This window comes from Colletotrichum destructivum, chromosome 3 (genome assembly GCF_034447905.1).
Source record: "Colletotrichum destructivum chromosome 3, complete sequence".
Taxonomy (NCBI): Eukaryota; Fungi; Ascomycota; class Sordariomycetes; order Glomerellales; family Glomerellaceae; genus Colletotrichum; species Colletotrichum destructivum.
In genome coordinates, this window is record NC_085898.1 from 2,614,327 (window position 1) to 2,627,016 (window position 12,690).

Sequence of the window (12,690 nt, forward strand, 5' to 3'; positions counted from 1 at the left end):
ATTGAACATCGGGCAGTTCAGCAAAGATATGTCCGAAACCGTCCGGCGAGCGTCCGCCGGATTCTCCACTATTTCATGGGGTCGGTCTCCGCGTCGGATCCAGCCGCAGCTTTTTCATGTACGAGAGCTGAGCGGCCAGTGCGCTGGACACCTCTGCCTGCTAAAGGAAAACAATTCAAGTGATTTTTTATGCCTGTCACACCGATGACGGCCATTCCCTAGAAGCAAGAATAATGGAACAATGTCAATAACGATGCAGGCCCAGTGGATCCTTCGGTCTCGGGTCTCGGAGGGTGGATGCTCCTTCGGCCTTGGTGGTTGGACGCGAAGGAGCGACGAAATTGATTCCGCACGATAATACTGTACCAGCAATGAACGATAACGATGACAAGAATTAATTCACTACAAACCGGGAGTTCAATTGACTGCAGATGGTTGTTAGCCCAGTCACCGTTCCTTCTTGCAAACGGCTTACTGTGAGAAAGGAGGAACGGTCTCTCCCGTCTGCGGAGGTGGGACATGTCTTTGGCTTTCGTTCTTGATAGGAGGGCAAGAGGTTGTTTCCAAGCAGGCTCAGGTCCGATCCTCCGTCACCAGCATATGGGTCCCGTTTCGTTCTTCGACGGTGTTAGATTTAAAAATGTTGAGAAAGTGTTAGCTCCAAGATCCACGAGAGGTGGCAAAACAGAGGGGTGAGAATGGCAAGTGATACCAACTGGAAATCGGCTCAATGAGCCATGACCAGGCAGAATGGGTCGCGCCCTGAGCTTAAGCTTAAGTGTTCCCGACAAGCAGCCTTGAAACCCTACAAAGAGCCTGACTGCCCACAAATTATGTTCAAGTGACACTCTACCTGCTGTTCGTTTAGCAGTTCCATAACCTCTGTTACGCTCCCGGAGGCGACGGTCATTTCTCTCGTCTGCATCATGGGCCGTAGCCATGAGTACTAGCACATTGGCTTCTGAAAGCTAGCTTGCCATGTCTCCTATGCCCAGCCAAGCCACGTCAGTTTTGGGTTTTTACTTTTGAACAAGAGTCAGTCTTGAACCCCTCCGCCGACGATACGCCCTCCACGTTTGGCATCCCAGGGTCAATGCTCTCAGTAGAAACGGCCGACACTGCTGCCACTCATGCCGGGCATATGCGATCCTGACCTCGTCAACCATCGTCATAGATGACACCCTATACACAAAGGCAGGTAGTGCGAAGTCTTATTTATGCAATGGCGGAATTAGGACGACTACCACCCATTCTTGGTATTCCCATACCTCGGGCTATAAACACTTCTCGTGCAGAATCTGTACCCTTATCCAGCTCACAACGGCCCCAGGGCAACTTTACGCTCTCTTCCCATCAACACTAAGAAACGATGAAAACCCTAGGATGTCACCATATTAGATGCCGCCCCCACAACCACTTTCGGGCGAAACTTTTGTCCCTCATCAAAAGCACCACACAACGTGTATCACACAGGTCGAACGGACTACTTCTCCCTGGGCGGGTTGCTGGAGAACCCTTCTCAACATCCTGTACGGAGCCAGACGAGCAGGGGATTTGATCAGGCCGGCCGATCCTGTCTGATCCCAACAGCCGGAAACTTTGCCCTTCACAAACTCTTTCCTCGACACGTTCACACCGACGCTTACTCAGGGCACGGCCAACAGACGACGAGGGGAAGATTCGGCATGGCGGGCGGGCGTCCCGGGACCCAACAATACGCGCGAGATTGAGGCCGCCGTGCTGTCCTCGGAGATTGCTTTTCTCACGCTGCGGGAACTAATGCCTGCGGTTTACTCAGCATCCTTCGAAGCGTCTTCGGCACGGCAGCACGGCAGAGCCCCTGAAAGGGTTTCGTTCCGCGCGGCCTCCCATCATCTTCAAGGCCGACGGCGCACGCCCACCCGTCGAACAAACCACGCCTGCGTCGTCTTCATCGACGCGATGTCACAAGTGTGGCCGAGAGTAGCATGCGCATGTATGATGATACTGCATCGACGTTAAGCAGGCGACGAGGTCACGGTGGAGCACTGTTTGAGCAGATGGAAGTTGACGTGACAACAAAAAAAAAAGTTTGTATTCAAGTTCCCCCTTCTAGGGAACGGTCATGGTATCACCGGGTTTTGTTTCTAAGAAAGAAGAAAAATGCGTCTCATCATCATGGGGGGAAAGGGGCCATCAATCTAAGCCCTGCGCTTCTTGTTGGGGGTGGTCTCCTCGGCGTCGCCCATCTCCTCGTCCTCATCCTCATCGTCGTCAGACTCAAAGTCGGCGTCGGACATCTCGGCGGCCTCCTGAGCTTGGGCTATCATCGAGAGTAAGTCTCCGTCTTCTCCACGGGCGTCGGCGGCGCGCGAACGGAGGGACTTACTGAAGTAGTGGAGCGCCTCGGGCCACAGGTCGGTGGCGATGGCGACGGCGATATCGTCGCCGTCGGGGCAGATCTCGAGCTCGAACTGGATCTGGTCCTGAGCCTCCTCCTCCTCGTCATCCTCCTCCTCGTCCGTCTTCTTGCCCTCCTTGCGGGCCTGGTGGTCGGCGACCTCCTTGGCGAGGGTGGCGGCGCTGTCCTCGGGGGAAATGCGCTTGCCGACGAAGCCGAAGAAGGTGAAGAATGAGACGCCGCCCATGCCCGTCTCCTCGACCTTGGCCTTGAGGGCCTCGGCCTCGGGGGTCAGCTTGCCGGGGGTGATGGGGCCCTGATCCCAGACCTTCTTGGCGAGGGACAGAAGGCCTTCGGTAAGGTCCTTGCCGTCCTTCCACTTGATGTCGACGGGCTCGGAGACGAGTCCAGAGTAGGACTTGGAGTGGCGGTACCAGAAGGTCTTCTCAATGACCTTGTCCTCGAAGTACTCATTCTCGTTGAACTCGAAACGGATGCTCAAGGTGCGGGGGTCGCCGTTGGCGGCACCGTTGTCGATCTCGGGGCGCGAGACGGAGATGTTCTTCAGGGAGGACAGGAGCAGGGCAGCGTCGGAAGGCTGGATGTGCTCGTCAACCTCAGCGGGGGACTGCTCGAAGACGAGGGCCCAGAAGTTAGGGATCTTAGAGGTGACGGCGGCACGCTTCTCGTACAGAGGCTTGGAGAGCTCGTACTGCTTGCGGACTGGTGAGATGTTAGTTAAAGTGAAGATTTTCCTGTGTGAAAGAGGACGGCGGCTCCCAAGGAAACAAACAATGAGGTCCTTTATGAATTGGGAAGGACCGCAGATCTCAGGGCTCGGCGAACATGGCAAACAAGACAAACGTACCGATCTGGTTCTCAACCTCCTCGAACTCGCGCTCGAGGTCGGCGAGCTGCTCGTAGGTGACACCGGTATCAACCATCTCAACCATTATGGCGGTTTGTGAGTGAAGTGATGAAGGGGTTTGAAGAGATTAGGAGTGAAGGAACGGGGGGGAGGAATCTCAGTAAAGGATTCTTAGATTTCGCGTTCGTTTGAGTGGCGGGGTACTGATTAAATGGCGGGGTTGTATTAGCTTAGAGTCGCAAAAGATAAAAAAGCAACAAAGCGAAAAGCAGTGTCTCACTTCGGGGGCAGTCTTTTAAATAAGGGAGTGACTTTTGGGACTGCTTAGCAAATGGTATTTTTTTTTTCCTCTTCCTGGTTTGTTTTTGTTTTGATGGTGGAAGGAGGGGGGGAGGGATCTGGGAGGGAGAGAGGGAAAAATTTGTGTGAGGATCGAGGGGGGGAGGGAACTGTGGTGCCGAAGGACGTAGGGGAAGACTGCGACTGGCTGCTTTTGCGACGATGTATACAAACAGACCCAAGAAAAAAGCTGGCAAAAAAATTTCCATACTGACTGGCTCAAGCTCTGGGTTGCCTGCAAACCTATGGCCGTACGTACCTACGCGTCTCCCTACGTAGGTATGCAGTGGCAGTGTGCCTCACTGACTACTGCAGCCCATGCCAGCTTCAGGATTAACGGCGGTGACTGATGTCATTGGGTATGTCCCCACGTCCCTGTTGATCTCGAACTTTTCCGAATGCCCAGGCCACTCAACAGCCCCTCCACCCACACAGACCAGCCAGCCAGCACAGCAAAGGCCCGCAGAAATTGGCATCACATTGGAGCGACAATTGGGCACCCGACGGAGAACAATGGCGGGACAATGACCGGACTGGTCGCCTCGTGCATGGGTTGTGTTTTTCTGGGATGCGTCTCTGTGCCTGGGACTCCAACCCCGATCAGGATTATCCTTTTCAGAGGTCCTTCTCGAAGCCAGTCTCGACGTATTGTCAAGTCGTCCAGTGCCTTGGGGGCCGTGCCTCCCACTAACACGGACGGCTCCCATCACCACGTGCCACTAACGATGCTTCAACCTCAGCCTGTTAAGCTCACGCTCAATGCTGAAGAAGAAGAAGAATTAGGGGTCCTCTGAGACCATAAGAGGGGCGGTTCCTTAGCGGGGTACGTACATGCCTAGGTACCTAGGTACACAGGTCCCCTCGGTGGATCCTTTCAACCATCATCTTCCAAGTAGTCCAACTCTGGCATTTTCGGATTTTTGTGAGCAAACCTCCCTCCCATGGCTGGGTTTGCTTCGTCCCCCACATCGCAATTTGCCAGATGGTGGCTTCTAGATCGTCGACCGTCTCCAATTCTAATGGGGTCCGACGAAGATTTTCCAACGCCCCCCCAAGCTAAAGGCGGCAATTGCTTGATATCCACTCGCCGAGGACTGGGAGGCCGCTGTTAATGTTGTTCATGCAGAGCACTCCAAATCTCTTGATCAGCCGCCGCTAACAGCTCCCATCCCCCCTCTTCCTCCCCCATTGACTTTTTTTTCTTTCAATTTTTTCTCTCGAATGACCAACCGCGACCCACTGAGGGGGCTCGTCGTCGTTGACCCCTTCATCGTTTGTTATTTTCCAATGCGTTGCTATTTACTTTCGCTGCGCGCCTGCCTGTGAGCCGCGTCCAGGAGGACTCCTCTTGCTGTTGTTCCATCCGTTATTGTCGATTCCCGTGGGATATGCTGTGAACTATGGGGCACACATCGCGCACATCTTGCACATCGCGACAATGTGTGAGACCTGACAATCCCATGCCACCCGGCATGACTGCAGTCCCTCAAGTCCACCTCGTCCGCGGGATGTCACTGCGGCCAGGCGCTGACATTCGCAGCGGCGCAGCGCAAGGTACGGGAAGAAGAAGAAGAAGAAGAAGGGGGAAACCCACGACCAGCAAGATCCTTGCGCCTTGTTGCTGGGAGACGCCTGTCACGACGTTCCTGCAGACGATGCGATTCCGTGCTGCCTATGCTGTTTCCCTCTTTCTCTCCCATCTTTCCGGGCGAAGAACTAAGACCGCTGGCGGGGTGTTCGGTCCAGAGTCTTGCAGAACCGACGATTCTACATCTCCATCCGGTCGACATACCCTCTCGTTAGACACAATCGGGGGGGGGGTCCTCCCTTCCTATAGGCGGGAATAATACCAGTCGCTAATGAAAGTGAACCATTAGACAACTTCGATTGCAGCCCATGGACACCGAAGGGAGTTACCCGAGAGAAAGCAAGCCGGAAGCCCTTCGTCAAGAATGGGCTTTCTCGCGCACGGACCGGGGGCTGGTCCCCGAAGGTCCCGGATCATTGTGGGGAAATCGGCACGGCAGACCTCCGTAAGCGACCCACTGTCTCCGAGCTCTGGATGGAACCCGCATCCACATCGTGCCGATCGGAGCCCCGGAGATATCGTTCCCTGACCTACTGACCAAACCAATTTCTTTGTTTCAGTGTTTTCGAGTTGCACACCGAGGATGGTCACATACCCTTCCGAGACTCTCGCTAACTACGGAGAATATACAGTTACTCACGATAACAGGCACCGTGGTTTCGGAAATCCTCCCATGGTATCGGTACGACCAACCAAATCACTCCCTCTTATGTTTGCGTTCGTGCCTTGGGGTCCATTACAGTCCAACGGTTGCACGATGAATCAAGCAAGGGAGTGTAACCGTCTTTAGTCTTTGATTTTTGATTGGTAGGAAAACTACCTTCGTACAGGTGTTCGGACCTCGTGCGAACCATATTACCCAGTCAGTTTTGATTAGAGTTGCTTGCGCAGTCCTCGTGTTGATGCTTTTCTTGAACGACCGCACAACTCCTCCCAAGATGCTTCGTTTCCGCCCTTCGCAGTAACGTAAGCTTTGTTTCGAAGCTAGCACCGCTAGCAAAGACCCACGCATCGTCTCGGCAACTAAGTTGGAAAAATAAAACAAAAATAGAGCGCTTGCAATATCCAAATCGTGACTCGTAATTTTTGAGGGAAAGAAAAGTGAGAGGAAAGTGAGGGGCAAAGACGAAGGGGGGGGTTATCTTCCCTTCAAAAGCAAAAACAAGGTTCTAAAACCTCTGTACAGGTACTATACTATGTTCGTTTCCAATCACTGGGGTATATCAAAAAGCCAAATACGCAAGTGCAAAACCTTCCTTCGACCTGCAATACGGACCACCCCTCATGGCAGCTGGCTGACTACCACGTTATCTGGGTAACCCTGGACCGCATGTCTGGCATGCCGGTGATGATGCCTCGGGTGCCAACCTGCAAGTTGGCAAACCTGGCTCTGAGGTCGAAATCCACCGCCCGAACCATGACGCGTTTTTCTTCGGGGACGGACCGTTTTGACTTGATGAGTCCAGGGATGGCGCTGTCCCTCCGCGCATCCCAACGAGCGTTGCCGCCAGGTCCCAGCGGGATGCCTTCGCCGAAATCAACCGACCCGCTCCTCGTGCTGCCATTCACAAAGCTGGCGCGTGGGTCGGGCGACGGAGACGCCTTATCCTCCTCTTCCTCAATCGACGCGACCCACTGCCCGATGCGCGCTGTGAGCTCGCTGTCCCACATACCCTCCCGGCGAGCGCTGCTCCTGAGAAGCTGGATGGCCTGCCTTCGGATAACAGGATGACGGCACTTGGTCGCGACGACGAACAGGGGTGGCACAATGCCCAGATCAGCGCTGAAGCTTGGCTTGATGTGATATGTGTTGTACTCGTGGCCACCAAAGATATCTGGGCTGTGGTTGTGACGATGGGGGCATTGGCCGGGGTCGGGACATCGCTTGGCCGCTGCGCGACGTTCCTCGTCACCCACCACCTCGGAGGCGAGGTCCACGATGGCCTTGAAGTGAGACTGGAACACGTCGAACTGTGACTCGCTATCGCTATACGTCATGAGGAATAAGATCTGGCTCATGATCTGGAACATCTTCAGCACCGCAATGCCCGCCTTTTCCTGGTGGCTGACCCCCGGGGCCGTCCGAGATTCGAGCAGGAAGTCGAAAGCCTCGGACCAAGCGTCCAGTTGTCCTTTGAAGCTCATACCGTATTGTTTGAGCGATTTCGGGAGGATGCCCATCGGGCCGTTTGCACCCGTTGATTTCTGATAGACGAATAATGTTTCGGTGAAGCGGAGCATCTTCTCGAGCAGCTTGTCCCAGGCGATGCGAGCCTCCATCAGGTTGGAGAACTGGTCAGGCACCGATATGGTGCTCATGGACGAGGGTGAGCTGCCGGCGTCCGAGGGTGGTGAGCGAGGAAGCTCGGGGGTCTGGGGAGTCAAGCGAATCACGTAAGGCTCAGGGAAGTGGAAGGCCATATCGTACGACTTGGCCTGAATGGCAAGTCTTGTGAACATGGTGACGAGCTCTTCTTCGACGGGCTCCTCGGAAACAGGCACGAACGACCTTCTCCTCTCGGCCCTGAGCTTCTCCAACAAGCTGAGGCCGGTTTGAATTTGTCGTATGGCCTGTCTGTGGTCGCCAACGAAGGAGTCGAAGCAGGTCAGGAGCACACTGGCCATGAGCAGGGTGCGGTGCGACTTCTGGTCGCGTTGGAGCTGGACAAGGGCGTTGATGGCTTCCGAGTACTGCTTTACCGCCACCTCCCAATGCTTGTATGCTCCGTCCACAGGGCTCATAAAATCGGACGGCGAGCCCGGCGGGGACTCGCACGTTTGTTCCAGTGTTTTGTAGAGAGCGCCGAGGGCAACGACGGCGTGGCGAATGGCGTTCTCCGAGTGGCACTCCTGCAAGACGGTCCGGGTCCAGAAGACCGAGTCAAAGTAGCCGGACAGCTCACTTGCGGTGTGGGAGCGGAACAGTTGGAAATAGAGGCCTTCCTGCGGGGTCAGTTGGAGGTTGCCAGCGGGGCGATACATTGTGAGGGCCGCAGGGGCAGCCGACGCTTGCGGGGGTGTCGGGCGGCGAGCCTGCAACTTGTGTTGCCTTCGGGGGGGCAGCCCTTCGATAGAGGTCGCTCGCACGGGTGCGGCGGCATTTTGGGCGGCGGCCAGGGGTTTCGGAGCAATGGCGAGGACCTCATGAGGTCTCGCGCTGCGGCTTGGGGGCGGATAGCCGGTGCATATCTTTTTCGAACGGACGCACTGGGAGCAAGAGGGACGGGTTTCATCGCATTTGATGCGCCGCTGTCTACACGGAGCATGTCAGGCTCAGGCTTGAGCGATGGATGGCAAGGTAGTAGAATGCGTTCGTGACGTTACATACTTGCAGTTGTTACACCCCGTCTTGACTTTCGGTTTGCTCGTCCTGGCCCTCTTGGGCCTCTGGTGAGAGTCGGAGGAGGCGGGACTGGTGGATGCAGCCGAGTTGGCGTCGGCGTTGCTGTGAGACGACATTGTCGAGTTGTGCAGGTTGAAGATTACCTATGGCCGAAGCGACAGCGCAGACGCATTCATCGCCTGTGGCTTTTGAAACGCACAGGGCTTAGTGATTTCGGCCACGGGATTCGGAAGGAGGGGTTCGAAAGGAGCCGAGGAGCAAGCAGAGCACCCAAAGAGAAAAGGAAGCCACCTTAAAAAAAATAAAAATAAAAAAGAGCCTGGCCAGAACACAGACAAGGGGGCGGGCCGCTCTTGGAGAGATATTGGAGAGAGAGAGTTTGGTGTGGTGGGATACAGGGCGGAGAGGGCAGTGAAGCTAAGGGGAAGCTAGGGGTCGGCGCGATGACGGGTGGTCTGTGAAGTCGGCGGTTAGACAGGGCAGGCCTGGCTTAGGTAGGTGGGTAGGTAGGTTCGGCCAGGTCGGGGAACCAATCCGGTCGAGGGGGCGATCTGGTTGAGGGACAGGGTTTATCCCTCGATTTGAGTTCTAAGCTTTGGCGTAAGAAGCACTGCAATTACATGACCAAGGAAGTGGGTGGTAAAGGTGAAGAAGGAGAAACAACGCCCGGCTGCGATGCGGGTAGGGGGGCCGATATGAGTCGAGGAGCCTTCGTTTGTAGAGTGTTTGGTGGAAACCGAAGCAAGAGTCGGTGACAGTGGCAGTGAGCTGCGGCGAACTGTTAATCGGCCAGGGGGGTTGATATAATGGTTTGTTGTTTGCTTCGGCCTGTTGGCTATGCGCAAAGACAGAGCTGGGACTGTTTGGCAGCTTCGTGGCGGGAAGCAGGTTGGGGGCCGGGAGAGACGGGTGGTAGGGTAATATAGGGCTGGCGGACGGCGTGTGAGCGGGGGGCCTGGGCATTCGTGGCTAGCGTTGTGACGCCACAAACCACTCGGAGGTGAATGGAGCAGCGAAGCAGTAGCCTGGTCGGCAGGGACCAGGGGGTAGGGGGGTCCGAATTGGTCGCGAACTCGTGTACTTAGGGGAGACGGAGATACACGAGAGAGAGAGAGAGAGAGAGAGAGAGAGAGAGAGAGAGAGAGAGAGAGAGAGAGTGAGTGAGAAATAGATAGAGAAAGGCAGAGAGCCACAAAGCCAAGCAATGGGTAGGTCGCGATGTGGAGCCTGGAAAACTAGCGGGGGCTTGGGACGAGCAGCAAGCTGCAGACTTGTACCAGGATGTTTGTCGGTTGTGATGTGGTTAGAAGCGGTGGGATAGTGATGACGGCTGGAGACGGCGACGGGTTACAGGTAGGATGAATGGGATGGGTGGGAGAGATATGTCGCCGCGCTGCGCTGCACTGCATGCAGGCCTCCAATGTCGATTTGGCGTGTGCCGCGGAGGGAGGGTGCTGACGCGGGGAGCACCAGACTGAGAGCAGTCAGGCAGAGGCGGTAGTAGTAGATGGCGAGGAAAGTACAGGTGTCTGGTGATGTTGTTATTTGGGTGACTGGGGGAGGGAGAGGGAGAGAAGAGATAGAGAGAGAGAGAATAAGGGAGGTGACAGGAGAAATAGAGGGGGGGGTAGAGGACCGGAGGAGTCGGATCGGGAGATGACGTTTGGCTGTGAGCAAGTGAGCTCGACGGGCCCAAGACAGGCCTGGTAGGATGCAATATTAGTGAGTGAGTAGGCTATGAGGGAGGGGGAGAGAGAGAAAAGAAAGCAATTGTGCAGCAAAAGACAAGTGCCGCGGGCCACCGGTCGAGAGTGAACCAACGGAAGCGAGATACACATGGAGCAAGTGACCAAGAATAAAAGGGAGAAGAGAGAACCGAGTCGGGAGCGGGGGCCCTGGAGAAGGTCTAAGGTAAGCAACGGAACACCAAAACAAGCGAACATTGTAGAAAAAGCGCCCTAGGCTACCTACCTAGACAAGACAAGTGAAGACAAAACAAGACAAGGCGTGCCTCTACACTAGGTACCTAGGTAGTAAATACATACTTAATAGTTACAACCTACCCTGGTGGAGGTAGGAACGGATAGGCGTCTGGACACAAGTAGACGTACCGCGCGAGTTTTGGGGCCAGACAAGTAAGTGTCTGTAACTTGGGAAGAAGAAAGACGACGGCAAAGATTGTTGAGTCTAACTATCTGTACACGTACAGAGCAACTGTACCCCACCCTACAAAGGCTCCTCTGCATCGACAATCAGCAACGTCCCACAAGGAGGAGGAGTTTGTCAGGTTGTATGCCCTCAGTGCAACGGGACACCACCAGCCACCAACCAACTAGCTGCCTCTGGCTGCCCGCGAAGGTGAAGCGCAGTACTTACCTATGTACCTACCTCTATCGGCAACTCTTGGCGCCGTATACCTAGTGCATGGTTCAGGGGACGAGGACATCCACTACCCACTGTACATATGGACTTGTCCCAATTGGTGGCACAGATTTTTGGACTTTCGTCGCCGTACTTTTATTCATGTGTTTCATTCTTTGCTTCCGTGCGACAGTTTTGGAGAACATGTCGATGGTAGTTGAACACCACAGCGCGCGCGGGGGGCCCTCCCCAGCACATCCCGAGTACGTCAGTATCGATTCGCTCCCACCACTAGTCGCCTTTCTTCAAGTACTCAAGAAATAAATGTACATGTATCCTGTCCAACGATGTGGCATCCCCCTCACCTCCTTCGCTCCCGCACATTTTAATCAATCTCGGCCACACCTTGGACCATGCTTCTATTGCTTCGAATCTCGAATCACGACACCAACTACATCCTAGTCTCTTTCCCAGGGCGTGCTTTCGTGGCTGTGCTGCTGCAGTCGTCCCTCGCGAGTGACGGGCAGACGCCATCATCGTCACAAACTCCCTGAATCTTAACCTCACTCAACCCCGGTTCAGACCGCAGAGATTGAGAACCAGAAAAGGCAAGTGGAGTAACATTTGAACAAACATGGGGGGCGCCGCAGTCGCCGTGGGATTCCCCACCGACGCACGTGTCCAGTGCTCACCTTCGACAAGGCACCCCCATGCCCTCATCGCTTCGCTATGTACTGTACGCTTCAAGCGGCCCAGCCAGACTCGCCCAGTCTCGATCCAGTCACCAAATCGCTCTAGCCTCCAGGTCAATAGAAGTCTCGTCGGCGTCGAGGCGGTTTGTGGCTAATGGCGGCCGCTGGCTGTCAATAGACTGCGACGATCCCGCGCCCGCCCTCGCGACTGACCCCGACCGACCGACCGACCGACCGCGGAATGGCTGGGCTTACCAACCGTACACCCGAAACAAAGGCGCCTTACGGAATCAATAGCACGGCTGGTAAACGTGCCATTCAACCATCACAGTGGCCGGTATTGCTCGAGTTGGTCCAATTTCAAAAGTACGGGCAGCCAAGCCGGCATCCGAGAACGTTGGCCAAAAGACACAACATGAACGGACTTAGCGACACCTTGGTCGAAAACAAACAAAGAGAGGGGCCGAAGTGCGTCGCCCGCTTACACACCTAACCAATACCTTGGCAATACGGCCCACACCTTGAACGGAAGCAGCACCGCGGCTCGCAAACACGGGTGTCTCTGGAAACTGGCTCAAGAGCGGAATTGGATTTCCTTACCGAGAGACTTATGCTGATGACCAACTTTGTCTGTCCGCTGCATTCTGTATCCGCCAACCAATCGCCGATGCCGTGATGCCCCCCCGGCCGTCTGGCGAGACGGCGATGTACTGAATCCGCGCAGGACAGGTGATTCTTGACGTCGGTCGGCGGGAGGCCGGGCTTCAATCTTACAGGGTACTCGCCGGGGATGACTTCCCCCCACGGGGGTTGCGGCCGTGCCCGGGGCCACGGACCGCCGGTCCAGCGTCTGAACAGAATGAGTATCACAAGGGCTGCGCCATGCTGGACAAACGGCACGGAGGGAAGGTCTGTCTACCATATGCCTCCATGCTCCTCCACATTCATATTAATCCAGTGTTGATGTGTCAAGCAACATAGTGTCTAATGGGAGACGAAAACCCGATGGCTGCCCTAATAATTTGCACTACAGTAGAGATGGACTTGGTCAACTGGCATCCGGCTCTTGTCTTGGCATGCAAGACCTGCAGGCATCCGGTTTCCCCTCTCGTATCGCCA

At 55.3% G+C, this 12,690-nt stretch overlaps 3 protein-coding genes across 3 annotated transcripts; 1 reads left to right on the forward strand and 2 right to left on the reverse strand.

Annotated features, from left to right (window-relative positions):
* Window positions 1-28: 28 nt before the first annotated feature.
* On the forward strand, window positions 29-208 carry CDEST_04875 (uncharacterized protein; the record flags this gene model as incomplete). Its single annotated transcript, XM_062921034.1, has 1 exon — window positions 29-208. The coding sequence occupies one exon, from the start codon at window positions 29-31 to the stop codon at window positions 206-208; it is 180 nt and encodes a 59-aa protein (XP_062777085.1).
* Window positions 209-2,180: 1,972 nt separating this feature from the next.
* CDEST_04876 (Putative nucleosome assembly protein (NAP)) lies at window positions 2,181-3,333 on the reverse strand (the record flags this gene model as incomplete). The annotated part of the gene is made up of 2 exons (XM_062921035.1): window positions 2,181-3,103; window positions 3,249-3,333. The coding sequence occupies 2 exons, from the start codon at window positions 3,331-3,333 to the stop codon at window positions 2,181-2,183; spliced, it is 1,008 nt and encodes a 335-aa protein (XP_062777086.1).
* A 2,613-nt stretch (window positions 3,334-5,946) lies between these two features.
* Window positions 5,947-9,916, reverse strand: CDEST_04877 (Putative zn(2)Cys(6) fungal-type DNA-binding domain-containing protein). Its single transcript, XM_062921036.1, has 2 exons — window positions 8,504-9,916; window positions 5,947-8,428 (listed from the first exon to the last, which is right to left on the reverse strand). The coding sequence occupies exons 1-2, from the start codon at window positions 8,632-8,634 to the stop codon at window positions 6,475-6,477; spliced, it is 2,085 nt and encodes a 694-aa protein (XP_062777087.1). The 5' UTR covers window positions 8,635-9,916; the 3' UTR covers window positions 5,947-6,474.
* Window positions 9,917-12,690: the final 2,774 nt, after the last annotated feature.

What these genes read in the sequence shown, in the direction of transcription:
- CDEST_04877 (XM_062921036.1), bottom strand. Translation starts at nt 8,634, where the DNA reads ATGTCGTCTCACAGCAACGCCGACGCCAACTCGGCTGCATCCACCAGT. An exon ending in ACGGGGTGTAACAACTGCAA is followed by an intron (nt 8,429 to 8,503) that starts GTATGTAACGTC and finishes TGCTCCGTGTAG; the next exon opens with ACAGCGGCGCATCAAATGCG.